We start from the raw sequence: 25,496 nt of genomic DNA, 5'->3' as shown, positions 1-25,496 counted from the left end.
AATTGACAACAAGTCGCCTCAGGGAACTGTTCATTTATTTTTTATTTATTTTTTCCTTCATAGACTGCTTTAAATGTGAAAAGTATGTCAATTGAAAAACTGTAATAACTGTAATAATGGCTTGAGCGGCAGTGCCTGTGCAGGCCTGGAATGTCTGTGCAGGCCTGATATGTACGCTGCTTTCTTTGTAACTTTGTGGAATAAAGTATTATTATTATTATTAAATGCGACCCCAACGGGCGACTACCAACGTCCCTATCCGAAGGTCAATTTACTTTGTATTTGCAAGGGGTGCAAATGGCGGGAGACAGGAGGACAGGGGGCGGGGGTAGTACTTGTTATGGGCACTCTACCCAAGCAGTTTTCGCAGCATCTAGCAGAAGGAGAAGCTCCACTCCCGAATAAATGCGTACGTACGTTCCAGCAGAGGTTGAAAGCTTTCGGGTGCAGTGAATGCACCTTTTATTATTGCGTTCCCTGTCGAAGCTTTCAACGTATCTGGAACACTGCGTTTTGATGGGCATGAGAAGTAAGTGAAGCTTTTTTCTTTCCTTTCTATTTCTGACGTTCCGAGCGTGACGCCTGGAACTTCAGAGAATAAAAAAAGAACAGGAACTTTGTCATGTAAGTTTTAAGCTTACCTACACGATATTTCCGTTACCAACTGCTCGTAGTAGAGTGTGTTAATGACCACGAGCCAGCGATCGAGCGTGTTTTTCGCCCAGCCGGGACGAACGATTATGGTTACGGTCTCGCAGGCCAAGGATCCGCTCCCATCGTCCGCCAGCGGTGGACTTCGTGAGTGTCGCCGGTCCCGAAACAGTTTCTCCAGGGGCCAGCGCAGGAACCTCGTCACTTCGGTGACGACGCCACTGGGCAGAGAGCAACGCATATTTGGTGCTCACCTGGACACAAACAGTATCGATCGTACGGCCCTCTTTGTCATCACGATAGACCGCAAGAAAAGTGGGCAACGACAGACCTTGAGCACGCCACCTTCGCGACCTTGTACTTGATGCATCGTGTTATTGAGCGTAATTTGGTTGTCTTCTGCCGTCGTTGGCCGCTGCTAGCGTGCATTGGTCACTGTACACGCATTTCCTTGAGCAAACACTTCAGAAGCTTTCACGTAGACCGCTGCCGTGCACGCAGGACAAGCTTCGAATGGGGCACCAAGTGACGTATATAGCCGAGCATTATGTTGATGTCTGTGCTAAGCTTGCGTCGCACCACCAGCGATGTCTTTCTGAAGAAGCACGTACTACGAATCAATTACAGTGAGTGGTCATTCGTGAACACATAGTAACAAAAATCGGCCGGATTCTTCCTTCTAGCATATGGCTTTGGGCACATTTGTGGCAGTCGCATTTGTGGCGCTTCACGTTTATCACAGAAATTACCCTCGCTGACCAGTTCACAAGGCTACAACACGGCATGCCATTCGAGGGCAGAATTGGCCGAAACACGAGGTTTTAAGCTGCAGACCCATATATCGCGGCAGTCAACTAACATGTATACCTGCCAGATGGTCTTCTACTTCTCTCTAGTATGGGGGCTTTTCATTGCTAGTTAATTAACTAGCACGTGACGCAAAAAATTCCCACACTTGTAACAAAATGCCGACTCTACCCGAGATCGAGTTCGAACTGTAGCCAAGAAGAAACACGGTAGAGAGAGAAAGAAACCAGACGTGCCTTTGGTTGACGCATGTCCGGTTGTGCTACCCTACACAAGGGTAAAGAGCGAAAGGGATGAAAAGAAAGACAGCATCAACCGCGAACAAGTAATACCACTGACAGTAGACACATAGGGACGGTAACGCTGTGTTAGAGCTTGTATTTTGGGGGTAAAAAATACTGTTTACATCAAAGTGGTAAGCGATGTTTTCTCGGAAGCAATGAATACCTATTTATGGCTTCCGTTGTGTTCCAATTATCGTTGGAAAAGGTCTCTTTTTGCTACCGACCGGAAATGGATAACGCGTGCTGCAATAAATCGAAAGCAAATGTTTGCCCCGAACGTTCTGAAATGTAAATTTCATTCTTTCCTGATCACATGAAATATCGACCATTAGCAGTCTAATGCGACTAGCTGCAAATAACGCCAAATCTTCCAGCGCAACAAAGATATCAAACTCCCAGGGCAACGCGCAGACTATTGTGTACATGGACACCCTTTAGCACCAGGCGCCTAATTGCCCGTGAGAGCATGCGCACTTAGAGAAATCTAAAAGTCTAGTGAGAACTACTACTCTTTTATTCCGGTCCTTTCTCTGGGCAAGCTTGCGCGTATGAAATGAGAGCATGAAACATCCTCGTTCCACGACAAGCCGCATGAAGACGCCGGAGCGCATGTGTTGCGTTGCTCACGAGTGTGTATAAGATGCATGGACCTTGTTGGCACGGTGTAGTTCACTTTATACAGCGCCGAAACACTCACAGGACGGGTAAGTCAAAAGGACGACACGCGGCACCCTTTCTTCTTTTCGTTCCTGTTCGCCTCTCTTTCTCTATCTATCTATCTATCTATCTATCTATCTATCTATCTATCTATCTATCTATCTATCTATCTATCTATCTATCTATCTATCTATCTATCTATCTATCTATCTATCTCTGCTACAGTACGCCCATGACGTGCTGAAGCCGAAAGAAAAATAAAGAGGGAAAGTGTGCGCACACCCACAGATGAATGTTGAATCACGTATAGGCACAAGCGCTCGTAAGCACGTAGCCCAGTTGCGTTCAAAAAGTAGGTAAGCACTTGGGTGGCCTTGTGAATACTACATGCCGAGTGTGTGTGCGTGTGTGTTCCTTTTGTTTGTTTGTTTACTAGCACGAAACTAAAAAAGATTGCCTCTGGCAGACAGCACAATTTTAACCCTTGAGCTAAACTGCTCGATGAGGCGGCCGTAACTTCAATGAGAAATCAAAATGCCTAATTGAATAACTAACATACTTACACTAATAACATTTTATTTACTTACTTTACGACACAATTTCAATTCACGAATTGTAGCCGGGGAGTTCGCCAGCCTATCCACTTGGAACGAATTCTCTGGACGACGTGTTATCAGCGACATCCGGCCCTACGACTCTGACCGGAGATTTCAATGCTCACCATCCGCTTTGGGGGAGTTTGAAGATGGACTTCAGGGTAAGGAGACCAGTACCCTTTGCCACACAGCACGACTTTTATTACCTCAACGGCCGTAGTACGACCAGATCATAGAGCAAGTAAAAATACAAAAATTTCTCGGAGTGTGGTTCCAAGAATATTTGGCCTGGAACACGCACATCGACAAAATTGTTATGGAACTAAGCAGAATTGTTGGTTGTTTATACAGACTGAGTATATTGGTTTCTCCTTGGTTCAAAAGTTTATCGTACTACGCACTTTTTTATTCTCGATTGACATATTGCATATTAATTTGGGGCACTACTGCGCAAGAAAATATAATAAACTGATAGTACTGCAAAAAAAGTCTTACGTGCATTCGAGGGATATCATGGCCTTGTACAGAATTCTAGAACCAAAACAATTTTTTTCAAGGAATTCTATGCTAAAGGCTAGGTAGGTGCTTTACTACAAGTCGATGCAATAAATTAAACAAAAGAAATTATGGTACATTCTGAATGTACGCACAGATCTGCTCTAAAACTTTCGCAAACATAATATGAGAACACCTAAAATAAGAACCAATTATGAAAACAACTAGCCAGTTACCAGGCACCTACACTACTAAATCGCCTACGTGATTTTGATGATGAAATTGTGGAAAGTTCGAATAAATAATACGAAACTTTTCTCATTGCGTACAATATTGAGCTTGTCTGATTAGAACCACAGTATAAATTGTCAGTGTTTCTTCTGTTTTCGGGTTATAGTTGTAGTTTGAAACAAAATGTATTTTAAGTGTATTCTGTCCGATTTTTATACTTCTTGTAGACATTCTTTTTTTGTAAGAAAATAATATTCTGTATCGCGACACTCCGGTTGATTTTGGTATGTCTGTATGATTTGTATTCTGCGTATGGCCTGCATGCTGACTTGTAGGAGCAGAAGCCTTTGTCAGGCCACATGGCCTTTAGCGTCTGCTTCCTTACTGTTGTAAACAGAATAAATAGATTCAGTACAGTTTACGAGGGCTTACACACAGCAGCAGCCTAGATGTGACCCTGGTCTCTCGGCGTCTTGAAAGAAACGTGCAATGGTTCCCAGACGTCGAATCACATGGAAGCGACCATATTCCCACGTATCTAAAGATCAAGGGACTATTTAAATGCTCCTCCACGACACTCAAACGAATTGACTAGTCGGCGTTTCGGTCACACATGGAGGAAGTATGTCAGGAAGGGAACCATTCTATCCTGGAACACTAAATTCAAAAAAACATGCAAGAGGCTACGCGCCGTTTTCAGCTTTTCCCTAAATATGAAGAATTTGATGCTGAACTGCAGCGACTACGAGCGATTCGCCGTCGGGCTGAAAGAAGATGCAGCAGTACTAAATCCCTCCCCGATCTCAGAGAGGCAAGGTGGAGGCAAAAGAAGAAAAAAGATTCAGTGCCGCATTGATACGCTACAATCTCAATATATATAGAATAGAATTTATTGACAGGAAAGACAGAGAGATCGACCTGAGCTAGTGCGCTCTAGTCTGCTACACTGCACTAGGGAAGAGGGAAGGGGAGTGAAAGTACTGAGATGGATGATGATGATGATGATGATGATTATGATGATGATGATGATGATGATTAGAGAAGTGTGGTGAGTCATAAGCACCCCAATAAAAAAATTCGCGTCTATAGCTGGGTTTGAACCAAGAGCCCCACCACTAGGACAGAGACCATGTCGATCTTTTTCCATAAGGTGCGTGTTGATCGATTTTGCGTACTTTGCAGTAAAACATCGAGCATGCAGCCCATGTCTAGATTATGATTCGAGGTATCCTACAGACCGTCTCGCACGTTCCGTCGAGAAAGGTAAATTAAAAATTATGGGGTTTTACGTGCCAAAACCACTTTCTGATTATGAGGCACGCCGTAGTGGGGGACTCCGGAAATTTCGACCACCTGGGGTTCTTTAACGTGCACCTAAATCTAAGTACACGGGTGTTTTCGCATTTCGCCCCCATCGAAATGCGGCCGCCGTGGCCGGGATTCGATCCCGCGACCTCGTGCTCAGCAGCCTAACACCATAGCCACTGAGCAACCACGGCGGGTTCGAGAAAGGTACGTATCACAAGGAGAAAGAGAGAAAAAAAACAAGTCTTAGAATACGATTTACCGCGATATCTTAGTGTACTGGCGAACCATCACGGTGCATATTTTAATTCCGCTTAAGTGTACCAAACCATATGTAACCCCATAGAGCATCGCCGCGGTTAATGACGACTAACTAAAGTACTGACGCTACTACAGATACACACGGAACAAAAAGACAGTCGGCGCTGCAAAGCAGCCGGAATTGGTTTTTTTTTTAGACCATACAAAATTTCTAAAAATCGTCTGGGTCAGATTGTGAAATTGTAGTCCACGAGATTGACTACTCGAAACCGCGAACATTACTCGCACGACGAATCGAAATAGGAAACTTAACTCCTAGAGAGCGACCGAAATGAGGCATACAATTCATTTTACTGCGATAGCAATTGTATGGACACTCCAGGTGCATTTATGCCGTCGGCGTCGCCGTGAGGTTCCGCATAAAGTAAGGGCAATAAAATCGTCGCCGCGTGCCGCATGCTGTGCGTGCGAGTGAAAGCGTGCAAGGGTGAGCCGGCGAACGCGGCTCAATCTCTCGCGCGCGAGCGAGGCAGGTGAGTCGGAAGCGCGCCCTCTTCTGCCGCGCGCGAGGCAAGGTGGGTGAGGCGAGGGAGGGGGTCTCTCCGGCAGCTGCTGCTTACGGCGCGGCCGTGCGGGCGCCGTATCTTGAATGAATATTTGATGTTTAATGGCGCAAGGGCCAGGTGGGCGCCGTATCTTGAAACTTATCTGCGACATGGCCAAAGTACGTGCCCGCGCGGGCTTCTTCTTCAAAGCGATCTGCGACGTTTGCGGAGTGTGCGTAGTGCCGGTAGCTTCGTATGCGCTGTGATTTCCACGTTTCGTTCGCGTTGAAGCGAGAGATGCACGAAGGTCAATTCGCTCGCTGCTGCTGCCGCGATTCGTCACTCCGGCATTTTGACAGCGAGTTTCCGCGCTCATCGAGCGAGATGTGTTCATGTTTACCTGTACGCGCGTGATACCGTGCTTGTTAATTTATGTAGTAAGCGCGAATGTTTACAAGTTTATAGGGCCGATAAAACTATCCTTATTTCGTATAGCTATCTACTAATTTGCTATCGCAATCAGAGCTTCGTCTTTTGAGCGAAACTGCAACCTTTTTTTTAAATATAAACTGGTTGCCCAAAGGGTGCACATTTGTCATTTGTCAATTTAGCGCCAGTCTCGGCATTCTTCGCCTCCCTGGCACCAAACCTTCACGCCGTGGTATCACAAGGCATGCGTGCAGTGAGCAGTGGGATGTCGCAACGATAAAAACTAAGCACGCGGCGTCCCTCTTCCTCGAAGTACCCTGGGATATTGCACTGCGGCCCGCTGGGGCCGACGCCTCTGTGTATCGCCGAAAACCCTCTTCGACCCATGGGCCCACAGAGGCGCAAGTAACTTTATGCTCGCAGGCGTCGCTGCTGTGGTCGGGCGCGTTTTATTTGGTGCCTCGTGTACATATATCAACCCGTTTGTCGAAGCTGCTCGGCCACGGCGGCTCCCCAGTCTTACGTCTACCATTTTGAGTTTCATATTGTGTTTCATTTTGTGAACCTATTATCAAGGCAGCAATTTTGGAACTTGTTGGTCGTTCCCAGACACACTGTAGCAATGAGCTGAAAGCGAGGTCATTGAAGGTTGCAAAGCCTGTAGTACATTGTAATCGACATCGTAGTTTCTTCTAAAATTACTTTTCACTGCTCAAAGGCGCCTTTAAATTTCGACGAGTTTCCATAAGCTTCCGTACTTGAAACTTCGCACGTGGTTCGGAACAGGTTTTTCAGCCGCGAAAATCAACACAGCTCACGTGAGACGCGGGGCTGTAATATTTTACGCGTCTACGCGTGTAGGATCTATAACCTACGATATCTTATTTAATTATGGTCTCTGTGCTTAGCTGTCTGGAAAAAAAAAAAAACGCACTCCCATAGAAACCGCACCTGTTTCCAGCTCGTGGTTGCTATGGGGGCGCTTAAAAGGGTGCACAGATCAATGCTTTGAATGCGGTGGCCTTGAATGCACTTTTATTCTTTCTTTAGGCTTGGTATACATGTGCAGTCAATGAGCCAGACATGAGTGTACAGTTCGCTATCACACAGTAATTAATTCAGCGCGCGTTCGTCCATTTTCAATGCGTTCTTATTTTCGGAAACTGTCAGGCCTTGCGCAACCGACAGCTACGTCCTCAGAACGGCTTCTCTGCGCGCAAAAGTGCTGACGCGGATCACAGAGGGGGACGTACAATGTTTGCTCTTTTCCAACTTTGCTGAGAAGCGCGATGACCCTGTGGTGCGAGGTTCCAAATGCAAGTTCACCACAAAGCCTCTACGGGTAGCGTCATATAGTAGCCGATATCGTTTGTACCATGCAGCTAGAATTCTAGTGCCAAAGTTGAGATTCCTCGGCTGCATCTACTATAACCTCAGTCAAACTCATTGTCACGATGAGATCACCGCGAGACGACATTCATGATATCCGTGCGAAAGATGGCATAATTTTGTGCGCTGAAGATATGCGAAACATTATTCTCATTCTTCGTGCATTTCACGGCATAATTATAGTCGCTTGAAAGCGGAGAAAGAAAGTTGTAAGCATCAAATGAGGATGCACAGGGAGGAACACGCCCCTCGACCTCAAGATGCGCGCGTCTCCATCGATCGCGCACGGTTGCGTTCCCAGAACGCTCCTAAGAGACGCATCGGTGGCAGACGTTGCAACAGACGTCGATTCGCGAGTCCCTATTGGGCAATACGTACGCTTCCCTCACTTTAATAAAAGCTTCAGCAAAGAAGCACTATTTGCGTGCTTTAAAGCGCTATTTGTGTTAGCTCCTCCATCAACGAGTCTTACGTGCTAACCATTACGATCTCACCATTTTAGGCTGAAGAAAATCACAGATTTCGGCGGAGGAAACGTGAAAAGTTTATAGCGCCGTTGATTTCGCAATTGCGCGTCGAAGAAGACGTCTTTCTGTCCATTTCTCGGTACCGCGTTTAGGAGGCGATTAGAACCGAGGGTTGCTCTTGCGTACGTATAGACATTTCCAGACGCTAAATAGTTTACCTAACCGAATAAAAACGCGTGCTTTGTAGGCATTTAGCAAACCCGACAATGTATTTCATGGTGCTGCTCTTAATTCGTGGTTGTCATGCATGCACTCAACAACGAATGCAGTGGGTGAACTGACGATGCGCCGAAGACACTTCTTGGACAGTTCTGTGAGGCCAATTCAAACAGCGTAATTGTGCGGCTGCATTTTCTACTTATCGCTTTTAGCGCGGGCTAAGTATGTGAGAGGATTACGTTTGCTAGATGTCTCACGTGTGCATCAGAAACAGCTGCGTTTTCCACTATTATTAAATATCTGACTAAGAAACGCATGTACGCATGCGTACCATATACGTATATACGTGTATGCGCATACGCATATATACGTATGTTCGTGTATCGTTAATCGTTTGCTTTAATTCTAAAGCAAGCAGTAAAAACTAGATAAAAGTTGCTGAAACTCTTATTTGGCCCAGAATGTTCCTATTCTACCTGTCGTCAGCACAAAATATTAAAACTGGATCATTTTGCTGATTTGCATTTCTTTCAAGCCTTTCAATCGCGAGGGTTAAAACTTGAAAATCCTAAAGCCATTCGCACTTCTCTGTCTTTGCCGCGGAATGAAACAGGTGGATTCATATCGAGGTCCTTTTAAGGGTGCTCGGTGCTTAGTTCTCGAAAGAAAGAACAGCATCCGCTGAAAGTAAATGCTCTCACGTTTCATGAGCAGGAAGTATCGACCACACTTACCGGTGCCCTTCCAGCTAAACAAACAAAAATATGCACATTTTAAAACGCGTGCGCATGGATAATTTATAAGGTCCGTCTCTTGCGGAGAGATCAAAGGTACTTCACCACTCTTTGCCTTTCTGCTGTAGCGGTTCGGGTAAGGGACTTGCACAGACCATCTATATATCGCAGTCTCCCTTTCGGTATTTAAGGAGCGCCCTTATCTTGCTGCAGCAACACACTTTCAAAATACGTGGGCACTTTGCAAGAGAATGAGTGCCATCAAGGACTGGGTGTCAACAATATATTTCCAGGAATAGAAAGCGTTACGCGGGAAGTAGTCCAACGTGAATTAAATTTACACAATTTCTACACAAAGTATTTACATAGTGAAGAAGTGGGCCTGGCGGCAGCAAGATCCCAGGGCCCTGTTGCAGCACGTGGAACGCTGTTCGTTCACTGTAGAGAAGCGTCTGTCAACAAAACGTGCGGGCTGAGCAGGCAATAAAGCGCGGCGTAATATGATACACGGGTATCGCCTCTTACGGCGCGCATCTCGACGGTGAGACGCCCTCGGTCGTGGCGGCGGACTTGTAGGACGCTTTCCGGGAACCGCGTCGCGGCACTTCCAACTTCTCCAAGTGTATAGCCTCTCACAGCTCAGGGTGATTCACCCGAGCGTCAAGAGCCTTTGCGCGGCACCCACAGGTGCATACAACCTCCGCAGTCGGTTTGCGTTAGCGTTCTAAGCCGGCTGCGTTTCGTATACGTTCCACTCACGGGCTTGCTTCTGAGCGCATCATACTGGTGCCGCGGCAAGCATGTGGTCGCTTACCCAGGACACAACTCCCGAATCGTACCTGATACAGGCGCCGATGTCTCTCATCGCTGCTCTCTTGGGCTGCCAGGCTCTCGGCAGGCGCGTGCCAGGACCAACATTGTGGCCACCCGAACGGAGCCTGGCTGGTATTGTAGAGGGGCTCTTCGGAAGCGAACCGAAACTTCTCCCAAATAGGAATTGCCGCGAGCGTCTGCACGCCGTAAGACAATTCAACTCTCTTTCTAGAGCGGAAGAGTCGGAGTCGGCGACCCCGGTGAGCTTCCCAGTTCTGGAGCCTTCTCGATGTGCTCGTGTTCGCTTCGACGTCGTCACGTCCTTCGTCTACGGGCAGGCCTTTGAGCGGGGCTTTAGGCAGGGAGGCCTCGAATGACGCAGGCGCCATAGTCGTGTCGTTCGTTGAAGTGAGTGGGGCTCCAGTGCTGTTGTGGCCAGTTCTTGACCAAGCTTGAAGCCCACGCAGAAGTGGAAGCGTCGCACAGAGAAAGAGAGCCTGGAAAAGAGGAAAAACTCGAATGCTGCAAGTTGCGTTTGACGAAAAAAATATAAAAAAACTTCTACTCGCGCCCCTTCGCAACGCCCCAGCGCTAGCTTACCGCTACAACGAAATAATGAGCGCCTGTACATCGGAAGACTGAAATCATCCTTGCAACGATCAGCGCTATCCACTTTTTATGCATCTACATTAAGAAGAACGCCGGATTCACTGCACAACCTGTGCTAGCGAATTTCTTAATTGCCAAAGATTCCTTTCTTTTCGTGCCACATCCTTCCATTCTTTCAATAGCTTATCGTTATTGAAAGACCGACAAGGTGTACGTTATTAACGTTTCTAGTAGCATAGCGATAACTCTGCTAATCAAAAAGAATACTGCAAATTATACGGAGATGCTCTTGGTACATTGCGATGAGAATGCGGATGACATAATAACAGTTTGCGAAACTACTACAATGGTGTTCATGCTTAAAAAAGACAATCTGAGCAAACCAGTTGCCGATGACTGACGCAGCGCATTAGTAAGTAAACGTTGGCGCCCTGTGTTACTAAGCAGGTGCTTTGGAGAAAATAAAAATTAATGAAATGCAGGGAGACTAACTGCAATAATGTCGTGTTAGCTGCACTGTACCGGAGCAAACGTAAAGGGAAAAACAGACAGGAAGTCGTTTCATGCACCAACAAGACATACAGGATGATTTAATAGGCAATGAAATATATCCGAACAGAGCAGCTTCTGGGTGATACGCGCAACAAATAATAACGAGCTAGAGGGATCGGTAAAACATCTAAGCTCTAAGCCTAGAGATTGAAGGCTCATTATAAGGACATCCAAAAAAAAAATAACAATTTTGATGCAATGGGTAAAAAAGCAAAATAGAAGAAACCATTAATACAGTGGTGGTCAAACTATGACATCGGCGAATTTCGGTGCAACTCTATACTTGTCTGCGCCTTTGTCGGTTCACCCACGTTTCATTTGAGTAGATGTGCACTGACGCATTCGGTGACTCTAGCCTCCAACATGCGCGTTTATTTGAAAACCTGATTAAGCCACTCCTTCACGTTTGCTGATTGATTCGATACCGCGCTTTTGGCGTACGAAATATTCGAATGTTTTGCATGCACGTGATATACTGATAACGCCTTTTGATTTGCAAAAATTGTCAAATATTAGCCGTTCTTTTTTTCTCAAATGGCGGAAATGTTAAGTTTAGACAGCCATGAGACATTCCTCTTTCTTTTTTCTTTCTTTCTTATTTATCTTTCTTTTTGCTCACTAACGCTCTGCGTACGCAGTGGCCATAAGTGCGTGAGCGGCGTGGCGAGTGTCAATACTGTTGAAGGGGGCCGAGCGACACGTGGCCTATTACGACCGTCACTGATTGCTCAGCCCATCTAAGGGTAAAATGCGTTATATGCAAGACGTTCACTTATTTATGATTAATGATATGAAACTAAAGGTGATGTTGGCGCCATTATTGGCGCCGCCTACTCCTTTTCGCAGGGCAAGCAAAACTAAAGCCACAACAAAATTTATATGCACTGGCGAAAGTCAAACAGCACGAACATTTTCAAAGTTCAATCCACATAAGAAAGTAACAGGAGACTAAGAGTTCTACCCGCAGTTTCGTAAACAAGCAAAAGAGCACGAAAGAGTCTGAAAACACGCACAAAAGTTCAATTCACATCTGTGTAGCAAGATACATAACATGGGAGAACGCCAGACGTGAGCTACATACATACAACGCACTATACGACCTGCGGTATTGCAATAGCTCTCTTGTTGGCCATATTGCTATTACATGAAGATCCACAGTGACCGCTTACATGTTTACACCGATGGGTCGGTCATGCAGTACAGCAGCTGCAGTATACATTCCGGCAAAATCTAGAGTGTTAAAATCCAGGCCATCACACTTGACATCAACGACGGCTGTCGAATTTTCAGCTCTACGTGCAGCAATTCAATTCATATACCAGGAAACGCTCCAGAAATGGTCCATCTTCTGCGATTCCAAGGCCGCCCTCCAGAGTTTGCTCTCTGCATTACGCCGTGGACTCCACGAGCGACTTGTCGCGGACACACGCGAAATTTACCATCGGACCGTTGAGACAGAGGTGACATCGTATTTCAATGGTTGCCAAGTCACTTTGGTATATCCTTGGAAACGAGTAAACAGGCGTACCCACTCCATCTTCACATACCAGTACCGAGTGCGTCGCTATCCCGCTGTCACGAATAGACGCAACGGGAGGGCTCCGTGCGCCTGCTCACGAGCTTACGTTGGCCTAAAGGAATTCTGAAGCCGTTAAAAACGAGCGCCCTTGTTCCCTGGATCCTGATCTGAAGTTCCGCATTCCACATGGCTTACCACGACGGGATGCAACTCCCATCTGTCGCCTATGGCTTAGAGTAGCTTTTACCAGTGGTAGATCAATGTCGCTCTTATACGTCATCGGAATGGCCACAAGTCCAGACTGGGAAGCTATCGGGTGCAGAAAGACGATAGCGCGCCTTCTGTGCGATTGTCGCCTTTTCAGTACACAAAAAAAAAGTCCTCGGCGCCACACTCGACAGGACTGACAACCGTCCCCTTACGGAAGGCAGGATTCTTGGACCCATGGTGCCAGCCGACAGTCGACACGAATTGCCTTAAAAGCGCTGGGGTGTTTTTTAAAGGAAACAGGACTCAAACTATTGAATGTGCGCACTGATACTTTCCTTTTTTTTAATTTTTAATCTTCGCTTGTTTTCTTATCTTTTCTGCCCCTTACCCCGTATCCGTGTGTAGAGTAGCTTAGCTGACTGGACACGTAATCTGGTTAACCTATCTGCCTTTCACCTCTCGTTTTCTTTCCTTCCTTCCTTGTTGTTCATACTAAAAATATCTTTTTCAGAGTGAGAGGTCTGCGGTCTGACAACATTAAATTGGCCTAGCCTTGGCCTAGCGGTATCGGGTCGCGGACACTCGCGAAGGTGTAGTACCTCTACGTCAGGCGTGGACACAATGGCACGGCGAACTAGCAACGCGTGAATGCAGTCCGAAGACGCCGACGGTGCAAAAAAGTGACAAAGTCTCTATTGTCGGTAAATTTTGACAGAATGGGCAATTTCATGTTAATATATATAAAGAATAAGTCTGGGCACTTTGATTTTTGATCAAATAAGGTGTTCATTGTGCTAAGTCGAAAAGATATCGGGCTCAGCAACACGCGGGTTTCCCGATGGCTATACAATGGAAATTAATTGTATTTTCTTATTTTTTTGCGCATGTTTTGCAACAGCGTCCCTTGCAGTGTTTCGAGGAATAATTGGGTGTCCTGGAATTCACTGATACGCCATCATTGTGATTTCTTGCACTCGCTTTTGCATATTCCTCGATGATTTCATGTATCAAATGTGTACTCAACATATTTGCGTCTGTGCTCTTCATTGGCGTGAGGACGGCTTGGTAATCGCTAAAAATAAGCCATTTCTCTGCAATCTCCGTGGACACAATGAAGCACAAGGCAGAAAGGATTGCAAACAGCAGATGTCACTGGGACTAATCGAAACTTTTGTTCTAGCTTCTATGCAGACGAATTATATTGGCATGATCTGCCGGTATACACATGAATATAAGGTGAATTTGATATAGTGCCAGCTGCTGCGTGGTATTTGGGAGGGAGAGGTCAACTTACTCGATAGGAAAGTTGGATGACTAGTCAGAGAAACCTTCCGATTGCGAAGCTAGTCCTGAAGGCTCCTAGGTCTAAAGGCTCCACCAGACCTGCGGCGGGACCTTCACGTGAGCATACAAATGCTGAGGCATAGCGCATTTTACGAGGGCTTGGCAGAATGGCAAACTGCGAGACACCCGAAAGGGGCAAAAGAAAAGTTTCGCATATATATATATATATATATATATATATATATATATATATATATATATATATATATATATATATATATATATATGCGCTGTTTACTGCGGCTCACATGATGCGTAAAGAATGACAGCATGACTGTCAAAATGAAATTCTTGGAGTTTGCAGCAGTAACTCGCGGTTATCTAAACAATCTTTACCTGTCCTGTAGTCCTTCGCTTTATATCTAGGATTCTTCGTTTTCCGGTAAAACACAATAATTCTGAAGTTTTGCACCCCGAACAAGTTTTACGAAAAAAAAAATAGTTTAAATCCGATTTGACCCCGAAGTATGCCCTTTCGTTAGGCGTAAGAATAAATGCAGGTGTTATAGAAACAATGAACGCTCCATACCCTGTGTGAGCAAGGTTGTCAAGATACATCTTATCATTCATATATGGCTATGATATGTGCTTTTTTTTTCACTAGAAACTCAAGCGGAATCCGGCACATACAATACACTCAACGCGTGCCGACCTTCAGTGAACGAAAGCTTGTAGCTTTTTTGTAGTAGCCGAGTTAAGATGAATACGACACTGGCGCGTTTCCCCGCATCGCGTGCACGTAAACGATCGTAATGCGCTAAGAAACGAAGTTAATGCACTAGGTCGCTTCGCATTGCGAACGGTAGCTGCGACGCTTAAAGGATGTTTACCCAACTATGATACGTTCGAAGAAGACTGGCAGATTGGCCGAGTTGGTATTCAATTAATTTCGTAGTGACGCTGTATACTTCGAAGTAGTAAAGCAGGACGTCAATCAACAAGGATGAAAGGCCCAGCAGATTTAAGATGAACAAAGAAGTCCTCAAAATGCATATTATAATGTTTTCGTCAACAATGGCTTCCAAGATAAAGAAAACCGCCACATCTCTTGCAAAGCATGCCTGGGTGCACTATTTGTACTTTTTCTTCTTTTTAAAATAAAATAGCAAAGGACCGTGTAAAGACGGGACCGCGAAGCATCTCTATTTGAACGTCTTTATGGGGTTTCTCTTCAAAGTATAACTAATATTTGCCAACAAGGATTTGTATAGATGAGTTCGCCAGATGACTTGCGTACAGCTGTCCACCATTACGTGTTCGTGCAAGTGATTTCGCTTGCTTAAACGGAATTTTTGTGCCCAAAGGGAGATCATTTCCCGTGTTAATCGTTTGTGGAAGTTACCAGGAAAATCCCGTACTTTGGGCTGCTTGACAACAAAAACCTCGATTTATTCTTTTTTTCCTTTTTAAAAATAACACCCGATTTTTACCCATCCTAAATTTAAAAGAAACGAAAATCTGTCAACGTAGGACAATATTCATATTCTTGTCGTTGTAAGTACTGCTCGCAACGGCAAAGTTCTGGAATGAAAAGTTTGCCAAAGTACTAGCTGCTACAGGATCAAATGCTGTCTCGTACACTGGATTCAAAGAAAGACTTTGTATCAGCTCGTAGTGACAAAAGTCTTTACAATGTTGCAGCCTTATTCATCCGTGACAAACTATTCTGTGCACGGTAGCACTGTGACAAAAATTTGACAGCCGGTTTAATTTAAAACACGCCCACGTCTGCCTTGGTTAGCATCAAATGGTCCGATCGTGTCTGTAAACGTCGGCAATAAAAACAACAGGATTTAGAGAAGCGCCTGACGTAAAACATTCACAGTGAGAAAAGTTGGATGTATTTCAAGGAACCGAGCAACGTGGATACAGCGTGGTGCAGCATAGGCAATAGCACAAAGAAGAAGTAGTTTGATGATTCGAAAATGTAGAGAGGTCGGCCGGGAAATGGAGCATCTGGCCTGCTACTCTACGTAAGGGAAGGGGAAGAGGGGAAGAAAAAGTGTCACAATGGGGTATGGTAATGGGAGGAACGAGGTGGAGGACACATTGCATAAATGTTATAACAAGCGTGAGTCCAGGCCCGTGTCGCCTAAGAAACGTGAAAGAGCACGCATTGTCTCTATTGTCTGCCAACTCTGTGGCCATGCGCCTAGCAAGAGGTTCTCCGACAGTGGTCTATTGTATAAATGCCTCAAGGTAGCTGCCATTGTCAGCATTCCGCGCGCATATAGCACAAAGATATAGTGCATATTAACCCGGGATTTGTAAAGAAATTTACATCGGTCTTCCTCCTGACGACAAAATCGAATGTTCCCCTAGCATCAGAGGATGGAAATGAGGGGAGGGGCAACGTCGTGCCTCCCCCAACTCCTCCATGTGATGCATGGCCCCTCCGGTTCTTTTCTGTTTTTCACTGTTGCAGCCTTTTTGTTGAGGAGCGGTTCTTTGTTGTATTGAATTCATATATACTGCGTAGAGAGTGCACGCTGACCAATAAGCCCTTTCTAATCCAAAAATTGATCGGCATAGACACAGTCAGATGGAACACGAGCCGAGAGTTTTGTATGTACACTGCCTCTCACATACACTGACCCTTCTGTTGAAAGATCTGTGCGTGAAAATTGACGTGTATCGCAATTTTCTTTGTTTGTTCGCAGAGACAAGTCAAGCATGAAGGAGAGGCTCCTCCGTCGAAAATAATATCCTCGTCGAAAACGCCTAAAAAGCTTCTTCTGTAGAGCGATGGATGGACCGGTCCGAGGAAAGCGAAGATATGGACAACGGATCAATACACAGGATAAGAAAGGAGATGGGGACTGCAGACGAGGGGACTCGCCGGCAAATGTAGGCAACACGTCCCGCTGAAGGACATTTGCCGCTGCGTTTTTCACCTGTCACTGACTATAGTCAATTTCACTTTTAAAAAAAGAACAACTCCCCGAAGCGCCTCAGTTGGTTCCAGCAATTTCAATAAGACGAAAATGCTGCTCCTAGACAGTTCCGTAGAACCAGATGGGCGCTGAAAGAATGACACCGGGGTAGAGGCAAATGGTTACAGAAATACGCTACAGAAATTTTATTTTCATTTCAGGCTGACGCTTATGCGTCTCGTCTCTGAGAGGTTGGAAAACGTAACTTGCTCTTCTTCAGGAGGAGAGTTACGTTCAGAGCTGGTAGACATTCAGAGCTGATAGCTGATGCTATAAAAGGGAATATTGCCAAACGGAACGTCGTCCTTTTTTTGTCTTTTGTGGAGGGTTGTTTGTTTGTTTGTTTGTTTGTTTGTTTGTTTGTTTGTTTGTTTGTTTGTTTGTTTGTTTGTTTGTTTGTTTGTTTGTTTGTTTGTTTGTTTGTTTGTTTGTTTGTTTGTTTGTTTGTTTGTTTGTTTGTTTGTTTGTTTGTTTGTTTCTTTGTTTGTTTGTTTGTTTGTTTGTTTGTTTGTTTGTTTGTTTCTTTGTTTGTTTGTTTGTTTGTTTGTTTGTTTGTTTGTTTGTTTGTTTGTTTGTTTGTTTGTTTGTTTGTTTGTTTGTTTGTTTGTTTGTTTGTTTGTTTGTTTGTTTGTTTGTTTGTTTGTTTGTTTGTTTGTTTGGAGCGATATGACAACTAAAGCAAAATAAATTAAGGCTGGCAATCCAAGCATTGCGAAGAGACAGAGACAGGTGCCCTACTGCAATGATGAAGGATCGCGTTCGCATTAGTTCTAGTATCACGAAGATTTCTACCGGCATCGCTTCTATCACGCACACATGTTCCACCTTCTTGGATCGCATGACGCGAGCAGAAAAATTTATGACAGGTACAGACAACAGCGCCTATGAGTGGAAATTTTATGCAGTAGATGCCGACGCAGGTCTCCTTCAGAGAGGCATGTTCTTCGATCGGCTGTCCCGACGACACCCATGCGTGAATGGCACAACGGTACAAGCTCCGCCTGGCGCGGCGCATTTTCGTCAACGGACTGCGGAAACTCAGTGCCGTATTTGCCCACTTCACCTCTCCTGGATGCTCCGCCACTCTTGCGTGGACGCCGTAGTTTTTTTTTTTTTTTTCATTCTGACAACGTGGGACTGAGTCAGCTGAGCGGGCAGTGCAAAAGTGCACGCATTTCGGCGACGCCCTGGGCCACGGCACCGCCACTGCGATCCAGCGCTCACCATTGATGTTTCTACAGGTTAGCTACTATGACGCTTACTCTTGTCGTGACAGTGATGACTGTCTTTTAGCGGTGTCGTGGCCACCTCATCTTTTGGAGAGGAGGAGGAGTCGATTTTAATGAAGAGAAAGGAGGAGAGGTCGGCCTGGAGAGCGTGTCTCTAGCCTGCTACTCCTCACTGGGGAATGGGGAAGTGGGAAATACAGGGAAAGGTAGGTGGGGGATGATTATGATATGGTACAATGAGATACTATATACACGTTGTCCAATATGCGGATGCGCACTGGAGACGCACTACACTATGAGTAATCTTGTCCTTGCAAAAAGTAATCTTGCCACAAAAAGTTTTTGCGCAAACACATTTCGCACTGACTACACGTCACACACAGCTTTCGCACAGCGTCTAGAGGCGATCGTCTAAACCAGTCTCACTTAAAAAGAGTGTTAGCGCTTGTGTATCGTATCTGGTGTGCCTGCTTGTTCTTGGAGGCGATGTCGAGCCAAACCCGGGACCCATGTTCAAGGCTCAAGAGGAAAAGCTACAACTAGTGGCTGGCTTTATCTTACGTGTTGAAGCTGGTAATTCAATACTCCAAGAATCTGTCAACAAGGTGCTTCAAATTCATGTAGAGATAAATAAATGATTTTAAAAAACTGACAAAGCGTGTCCTTGATCTAGAGTAGAAATTGGCAGAGGCCCTACGCGATCAGTCCATCGTGAACAGTGACAACGGTATCCTAGGTGTACAAGAAAACATTGATAACTTGGAAAATCGCTCCATATGGGGTTATGACGTAATTTATGGCATAACACGATCGGCGAAGTCCGAAATTTGGGAAGAGTCAGAACGACTCGTAAATAATTTTTGTACCGAAAAACTTGGAATTACCGTGACGTCAATCTCTAGAGAAGATTGTATCGGCCGCTTTTCGTCTGAGAAGATGAGGCCTATCATAGCTAATTTTTCTAATGAGAAGGACGTTGAACCGGTTCCAGGCCGAGACTATAAGTTAAAAAGCACTAGTTTAAATATCTCGCGAGATGAAGAAGGCATCGCTGACCATGATGTTACCAATAAATGCCTTACCTTTTGAGCAACTACCAAATATAAAATAATATGATATGGTAAAGCCAATTTTCACGCAATTAACACTGAATTAACCGCTTTTTAGAACAATTTCTGCATGAGTTTCATTCCCGATCCATTGAACAGAATTGGGTCCTCTTTAACGTCACTTTCAGACATCTCATCGGCAAGTTCATTCCTATGTTATCCATTTCCTGCGAAAGCAGTTATCCTTGGTTTACCAGCAAGCTTCGCTGGCTTAATCACAAAGAGGGGAGACTGTACAGACAGGCAAAGTTGATTGGTACGGTGAGTGCAAATGATGAATACAAAGCGTGTAAAAAGGCTCATAAGGCATCGCTAAAATCTACTCGCCATAACTTTTTTCTCACGACTTAGCATCCTTGCTAAAAAATAATAATACTCGTCGGTTTTGGCGCATGGTGAACCCTGGAATTCGTGCTGACATCAGTCTTGCATATTCTAGTGGTATTCCTATCCCCGATTCAGACTGCGCTCAACTGCTTAATAATACATTTATAACAATTTTCACTCATGAAAATGTCAACTCTTTGCCTACATTAAGGGCATTAGTGGTAACTGCTATGCAAGAGGTAGTCATCAGTGAGCCTGGTGTTTTACCTCTACACACCAATCTTAAAATGTCATCTAGTGCCGATCATCTAGGCTTCAATAATAAAAAATTTTAAAATACATCGCATAGTATTTATTTCATGTTAACCGCTCTATGTCCCCAATCACTATCAACTGGTTGCATTCCTATTGACTAAACTAAAGTAATACCCCTTTTCAAATCAGGTGATCGCGCTTCTAAGCTCAATTATCGTCCGATCTCCTTAACCAGCACTATTTGTAAATTACTCGAACATATCATGCACAGTTAAGTCATCAACTTCCTTGAAGACCATAACATTATTTTCAAGCATCAGCACGGTTTTCGCAAGGGCTACTCATGCGACACCCAACTTGCCAGATTTATAAACAGCATACACGTACTGATAGAAGCTGGGTTTCATATGTTGACGCAATATGTTGCGATTTTTCTAAGGCATGTATTATTTGATCACATTCCACACCATAGGATGCTACTTAAGCTTTCACAACTTAAATCAGCCGTTGTCTGTGCAAGTGCTACCTGAAGACCGTCCCCATCGCTCGTCGGCCCACAAAGCTGTAAGGGCACTTTTGCCTTTCTTGAGAGAGACTGGACTATGTGAACGCCTTTGACTCGCTCAGGCCTTCCGCGTGCGTGCGCGAGCTCACCACGTCTTTCTTCCCCCTCCCCTCCTTCTCTGTTATTTTTCTATTCCCTTTTTCCCGTCCCCCAGAGTAGGGTAGCCGACCAGACGCATTTCTGGTTAACATCCCTGCCTTCTCTCTTTATTTCCTCCTCCTCCTCCTTTATAACTTAACATTCACCCTAATATAATTCAATGGATCACCGATTTTCTCCCATCTGAAATTCAGTTTGCTTCAGGTAAAAAATTCTAACTGATGTTATGCTGATGTTACGTCTGGAATTCCACAAGATATCAGGCGCCGGCTACTCCTTAGCTCTTGAATAGGTCTAGCCTACAACATACAGGGTTCAAGATTACATATCAAATAACCTTTTCATACAAGCACCACGACTTGTCAGGCAATGTTTTCACAGTAACACTATGACGTAATAAATACATGGTACACACAATATACAAGTTAAATGACTCCACAGTTCTGTAGAAGGAAGTCTCAAAATACAAATGATACTGTCGACTGATAATAGTCTCTAGTCAGCGGGTGGTACATAGATCGTGTAAATGCATTACCACATATAGTCACAACAGAACAGTCAACATAACATAATCCACAAACACAGACATATATACAGCGATATTATACACCTACTCCCTTGATAACAACGCTGTAGAACTCATCACAACTTACAAGTACCATGGTATCAAACTTCAGTCAAGCTTATCATGGAACAATCATATTAACCTTACTCTTGCCTTCGCTAACCGTACTATTGGACTTCTTGAACATAATTTAAAAGACGCCCCAATGCATATTAAAGAACTAGCGCACACCTCATCAAACCGTCCCAAACAAGAATACGTGCCTGCCATTTGGGACCCCGAACAAACTGATATCATCAGTAACATCGAAGCCTTGTAAAACTGTGCTGAGTGATGCATTCTGAGTAGGACAACTTATCACTTCGCCGTAAAATTTCCTGCCTATCATGTTTCCGTAAGCTTTATCCCCATTCTTCGCTCCACGATGATTTCTTTCAGTCACCACCAGTTATCTTTCCACGTCGTGACCATCCATATAAAGTCAGACGCATTAACTGCCAGTCATCCCATTATGCATATTCACTTTTACGGCGCACAATAACTGAATAGAACGCCTTATCATCGTACATTGCCACGGAAACCGACTTAACTAAGCTTCAAGACCTAGTTCGTTCACGACTTACCACCTAATATTATTATTATTTTGGGACCTTGCAGCGTTTCTTCTTTTATTTTCTCGCTCTCTTGCGATGTCTGTTGCTGTTTCTATTTCGTTGCAGTTGCCTTATGTTCTCCTAATATGTACTACTGTTTTTTCTGCATTATTTGTGATTCATCTCGTATATTACCTATGTTTTCTCTCTATTGTTATTTTGTGCTTTTTTGCATTAGTACGATGTATAAGTATAATCTGTGACCCACGCCTGTCACCCCCCCCCCCCTATGTAGTACCCTCTTAATGAGGGCCTTTGGGGGTATATGGAATGAACAAATGAATAAATAATTGATGCAGCGAAGCAATCTGATATACATGCATGCTACGCTTTAAAATGTGAGCGATCTTCTTTAAGGAAAGAACGGCGAACCCTTTACAGCGTTTTTACCGTAGGTTGTTAAGCTTCTCCGAATATCGATACAAGCCCCGGTAACTTTCAGAGAATCAAAGGGGACATCCTCGTGCCTCTGGAGCGTCGACTTACTTTCGTTCTACGGTGGGATAGGAGAGACTGAATATTACCGTCAATTGCTTAACTGTCACAAATAGCTGCTACGACAAGCATACATAAATGTCGTGGCGAATGAATTCATTAAACGTACAGTTGCTAGAGAAAATTACGTTCATCTTGCAAATTAAGTGCAGAAGATTCTGCTTTGCACATTGTCAATGTGGTGCGGCTGGTAGTGCGATTAAATTTGCCCACACCTGCCGTGGTTGCTCAGTGGCTATGGTGTTGGGCTGCTGAGCACGAGATCACGAGATCGAATCCCGGCCATGATGGCCTCATTTCGATGGGGGCGAAATGCGAAAACACCCGTGTACTTAGATTTAGGTGCACGTTAAAGAACCCCAGGAGGTCGAAATTTCCGGAGTCCTCCACTACGGCGTGCCTCGTAATCAGAGAGTGGTTTTGGCACGTAAAACCCCCTAACTTTTTTTCTTTTTTTTAATTTGCCCACACTGCTTTCATGCGTTACATTCTAAGGGGTTTTGCTCATCAGTCATCATCATCATCATCAGCCAGGTTACGCCCACTGCAGGGCAAAGGCCTCTCCCATACTTCTCCAACAACCCCGGTCATATACTAATTGTGGCCATGCCGCCCCTGCAACCTTAATCTCATCCGCCCACCTAACTTTCTGCCGCCCCCCTGCTATACCTCCTATATGCTCATCGGTGACACACTGTAAATAAGAGTTTGTTCGTGGGCCCTGTTCAAGGGCTCTCACCATGTTTGGGCATTTTACAACAGACAAGCGCGCCGTGTGTATGTCGCGGTGACAACCAATTCTGCAACCGGTGTACTCACCTGTATGCCACAAACAAAAGTAAATGAAAATTTAAGACGCGGCGTACCGATTCTTCAAACCGCAATTTATGCAACGAACGATATAATAGGCATCCGATATTTTCTGCGGTCTTGCCCAAGATTCCGCCATGAAAAAGACGCTCTTCTTGAGAACGTAGGGAATAATGAAGTTCCGCATGCGTGCCTGCAACATTTCGTGTTGCCATAAAGGTCAACTATAGCCTGCGAGAAAGCTTCACGTATTCTTCTTGCATTAATTCTGGTTTGCTGAAAGAAATATCACAGCGATACTTCGATAGGCGCTCAGACGGAGAAATCATCAGGCCTCGGTCGCCAGGCTAAAACGAACCTGCAACTGCAATCCACCCCCACCGCCGCCACAAATGAGATTTCAAAGCCCACATTCTGGGAGACGCCACGCTCTCCCCGCCAGCAGACACGACGCGACAGCTGTCGCCTGCACGCAACGCCACTCCGCGCGCGCCAAGCACATGCCGCCTTGAGCGCACAAATAGGCAGCAGCAACGCGAACTATAGGGGTACCGTGCACTAGAATACAATTCGTGGGGATTCCCGTTACGCGCAGAGTTCGCAAAACTGGCTCCGGAAATGTGCGACAACGCCCCGCCGTACTCGATCAAATTAATTTCGATAGTGAAATAACCGTTTCACTTGTTTGTTTGTTTGTTTGTTTGTTTGTTTGTTTGTTTGTTTGTTTGTTTGTTTGTTTGTTTTTCTCCCGTGACGTCCTAATACCGCCAGAAGCGAGACGTTTCCGCAACGTTGGAGCTTCAAGTTCGACAGAAAGAGGGACGACGAAGCGCGAATTCTTGCCTGAACGACCAACCTTCGCGCTCAACGTATTCCGCGTTACCTGCCTGAAGCAATAACTAGATGGTGGTTGGTATAAGAGGCCATCACAACACGCATGACATTTCGGTAAAAGCATTACGCTCCTTAGCCTACAGGCAGAAGAAAATAAGTCGTTATTCGGCGGTATCTCATTCTGACACGTGTCGTCCCGCGAAAACCATTTTACGACATTGCCTAAGCTTGAAGACATTGCCGGAAGGCACACGTGCCAAGACAATTCAGTCGCGACCTTTAATATTTCTTGTGTACATTCGTGGTTTACACGAGCGTCATTTGCTCTATGTCGAGCAAATGCGCCCATTCTCGCAGCATCTGTGGCAGCACGTAACGGATAGAATAAATTAGATTATGGGGTTTCACCTGCCAAAACCACGTTCTGATTATGAAGCACGCCGTAGTGGGGGCCTCTGAAAATTTGGACCACTTGGGTTTCTTTTACGTGCCCCTAAATCTATAGGTACACGGCTTTTTTCGCATTTCGCCCCCATCGAAATGCGGCCGCCATGGCTGGGATTCGATCCCGCGATCTCGTGCTTAGCAGCCGAACACCATAGCCGCTAAGCAGCCACGGCGGGTTGCGCGTAGCGGTAAACAGTGTCTTATCGGCATTTTCGCCTGCTTGGAATAGGAGCGCTATATATTTTTGCCATCGGCAAACATGCCATCCTCTCTGTCCGGACATATGCTCTCTTAGATTCCGCGCGTGCCGGCAAAGCGTGGTTGTGTTTTCCGCGTTTGGTTGCGGGCATCATGCAGGACCGTTAGCCTACATCCATCATTCCCGCCGCATGGAATATAAGCAGGCTTCAAGGTATCTTCTTACCGCAAGTCTTTGTATCGGACGTGCAGAACGTGATGAGATGCCGCTAGGCTATGGAGGCGGGAAAGGTAATCACCGGTGACCTCAACCTTTTGCACGGGCACAGAGGCTGCATTCGCCGGCCGTATGTGCTTTGCTGCCAGAGCGAAATGTGAGAGGAATGCACTGTCCTGGGCTCTTGTGACGCGTGCCGTGGAAGCAGCACAATTGGAAAAGTTTGGGTGAGTGCTCCTTCATCCGAGCATTTCCTGCGTGTGCCGCAGCAGGCAGATATCGATCGACCATTCCGTTAATGTTGCTGGGAAAAGTAGGCATCACCTTAACAGATAACTTGTGAGGGAGAACTCATGCTTTAAATTTTCTTTGCAGAAAGGAGTTCTTGAAGGGCGATATTGCAGTTTCCTGGCTTGCTTTCTTCTGGAAGGCAGCAGCAATATCGCTTTTTTAAAAAAAGCCTGCCGTAACTTCTATGATATGTTCTAGGCTGTTGTGTTCTAATATAACCCCATTCCCATTCTCTAAATACCGTCAGTGCTTGATACGCTCAAGCAGCTTTCTTATAAAGTTCCACAACATAACTCAGATGGCACTAACTGATGCCTAACAGAAAGATCTTGAACCTAGCTGCAACGACAAT

At 45.2% G+C, this 25,496-nt stretch overlaps 1 protein-coding gene across 1 annotated transcript in view; it reads right to left on the bottom strand.

Moving 5' to 3' along the window:
• Nucleotides 1-683: 683 nt before the first annotated feature.
• LOC135906770 (uncharacterized) overlaps nt 684-25,496 on the bottom strand; it is a 99,106-nt gene continuing 74,293 nt past the window's right edge. Inside the window, exons 3-4 of the mRNA XM_065438355.1 lie at nt 9,910-10,380; nt 684-872 (exon numbers count right to left, since the gene is read on the bottom strand). Of these exons, the coding sequence (XP_065294427.1) occupies nt 684-872; nt 9,910-10,272 (552 nt within the window). The 5' untranslated portion in view covers nt 10,273-10,380. The remainder of the gene's footprint in view (nt 873-9,909; nt 10,381-25,496) is intronic.

The sequence above is a fragment of the Dermacentor albipictus genome, chromosome 1 (genome assembly GCF_038994185.2).
Source record: "Dermacentor albipictus isolate Rhodes 1998 colony chromosome 1, USDA_Dalb.pri_finalv2, whole genome shotgun sequence".
Taxonomy (NCBI): Eukaryota; Metazoa; Arthropoda; class Arachnida; order Ixodida; family Ixodidae; genus Dermacentor; species Dermacentor albipictus.
This window is presented reverse-complemented; position numbering and strand designations above follow the sequence as displayed.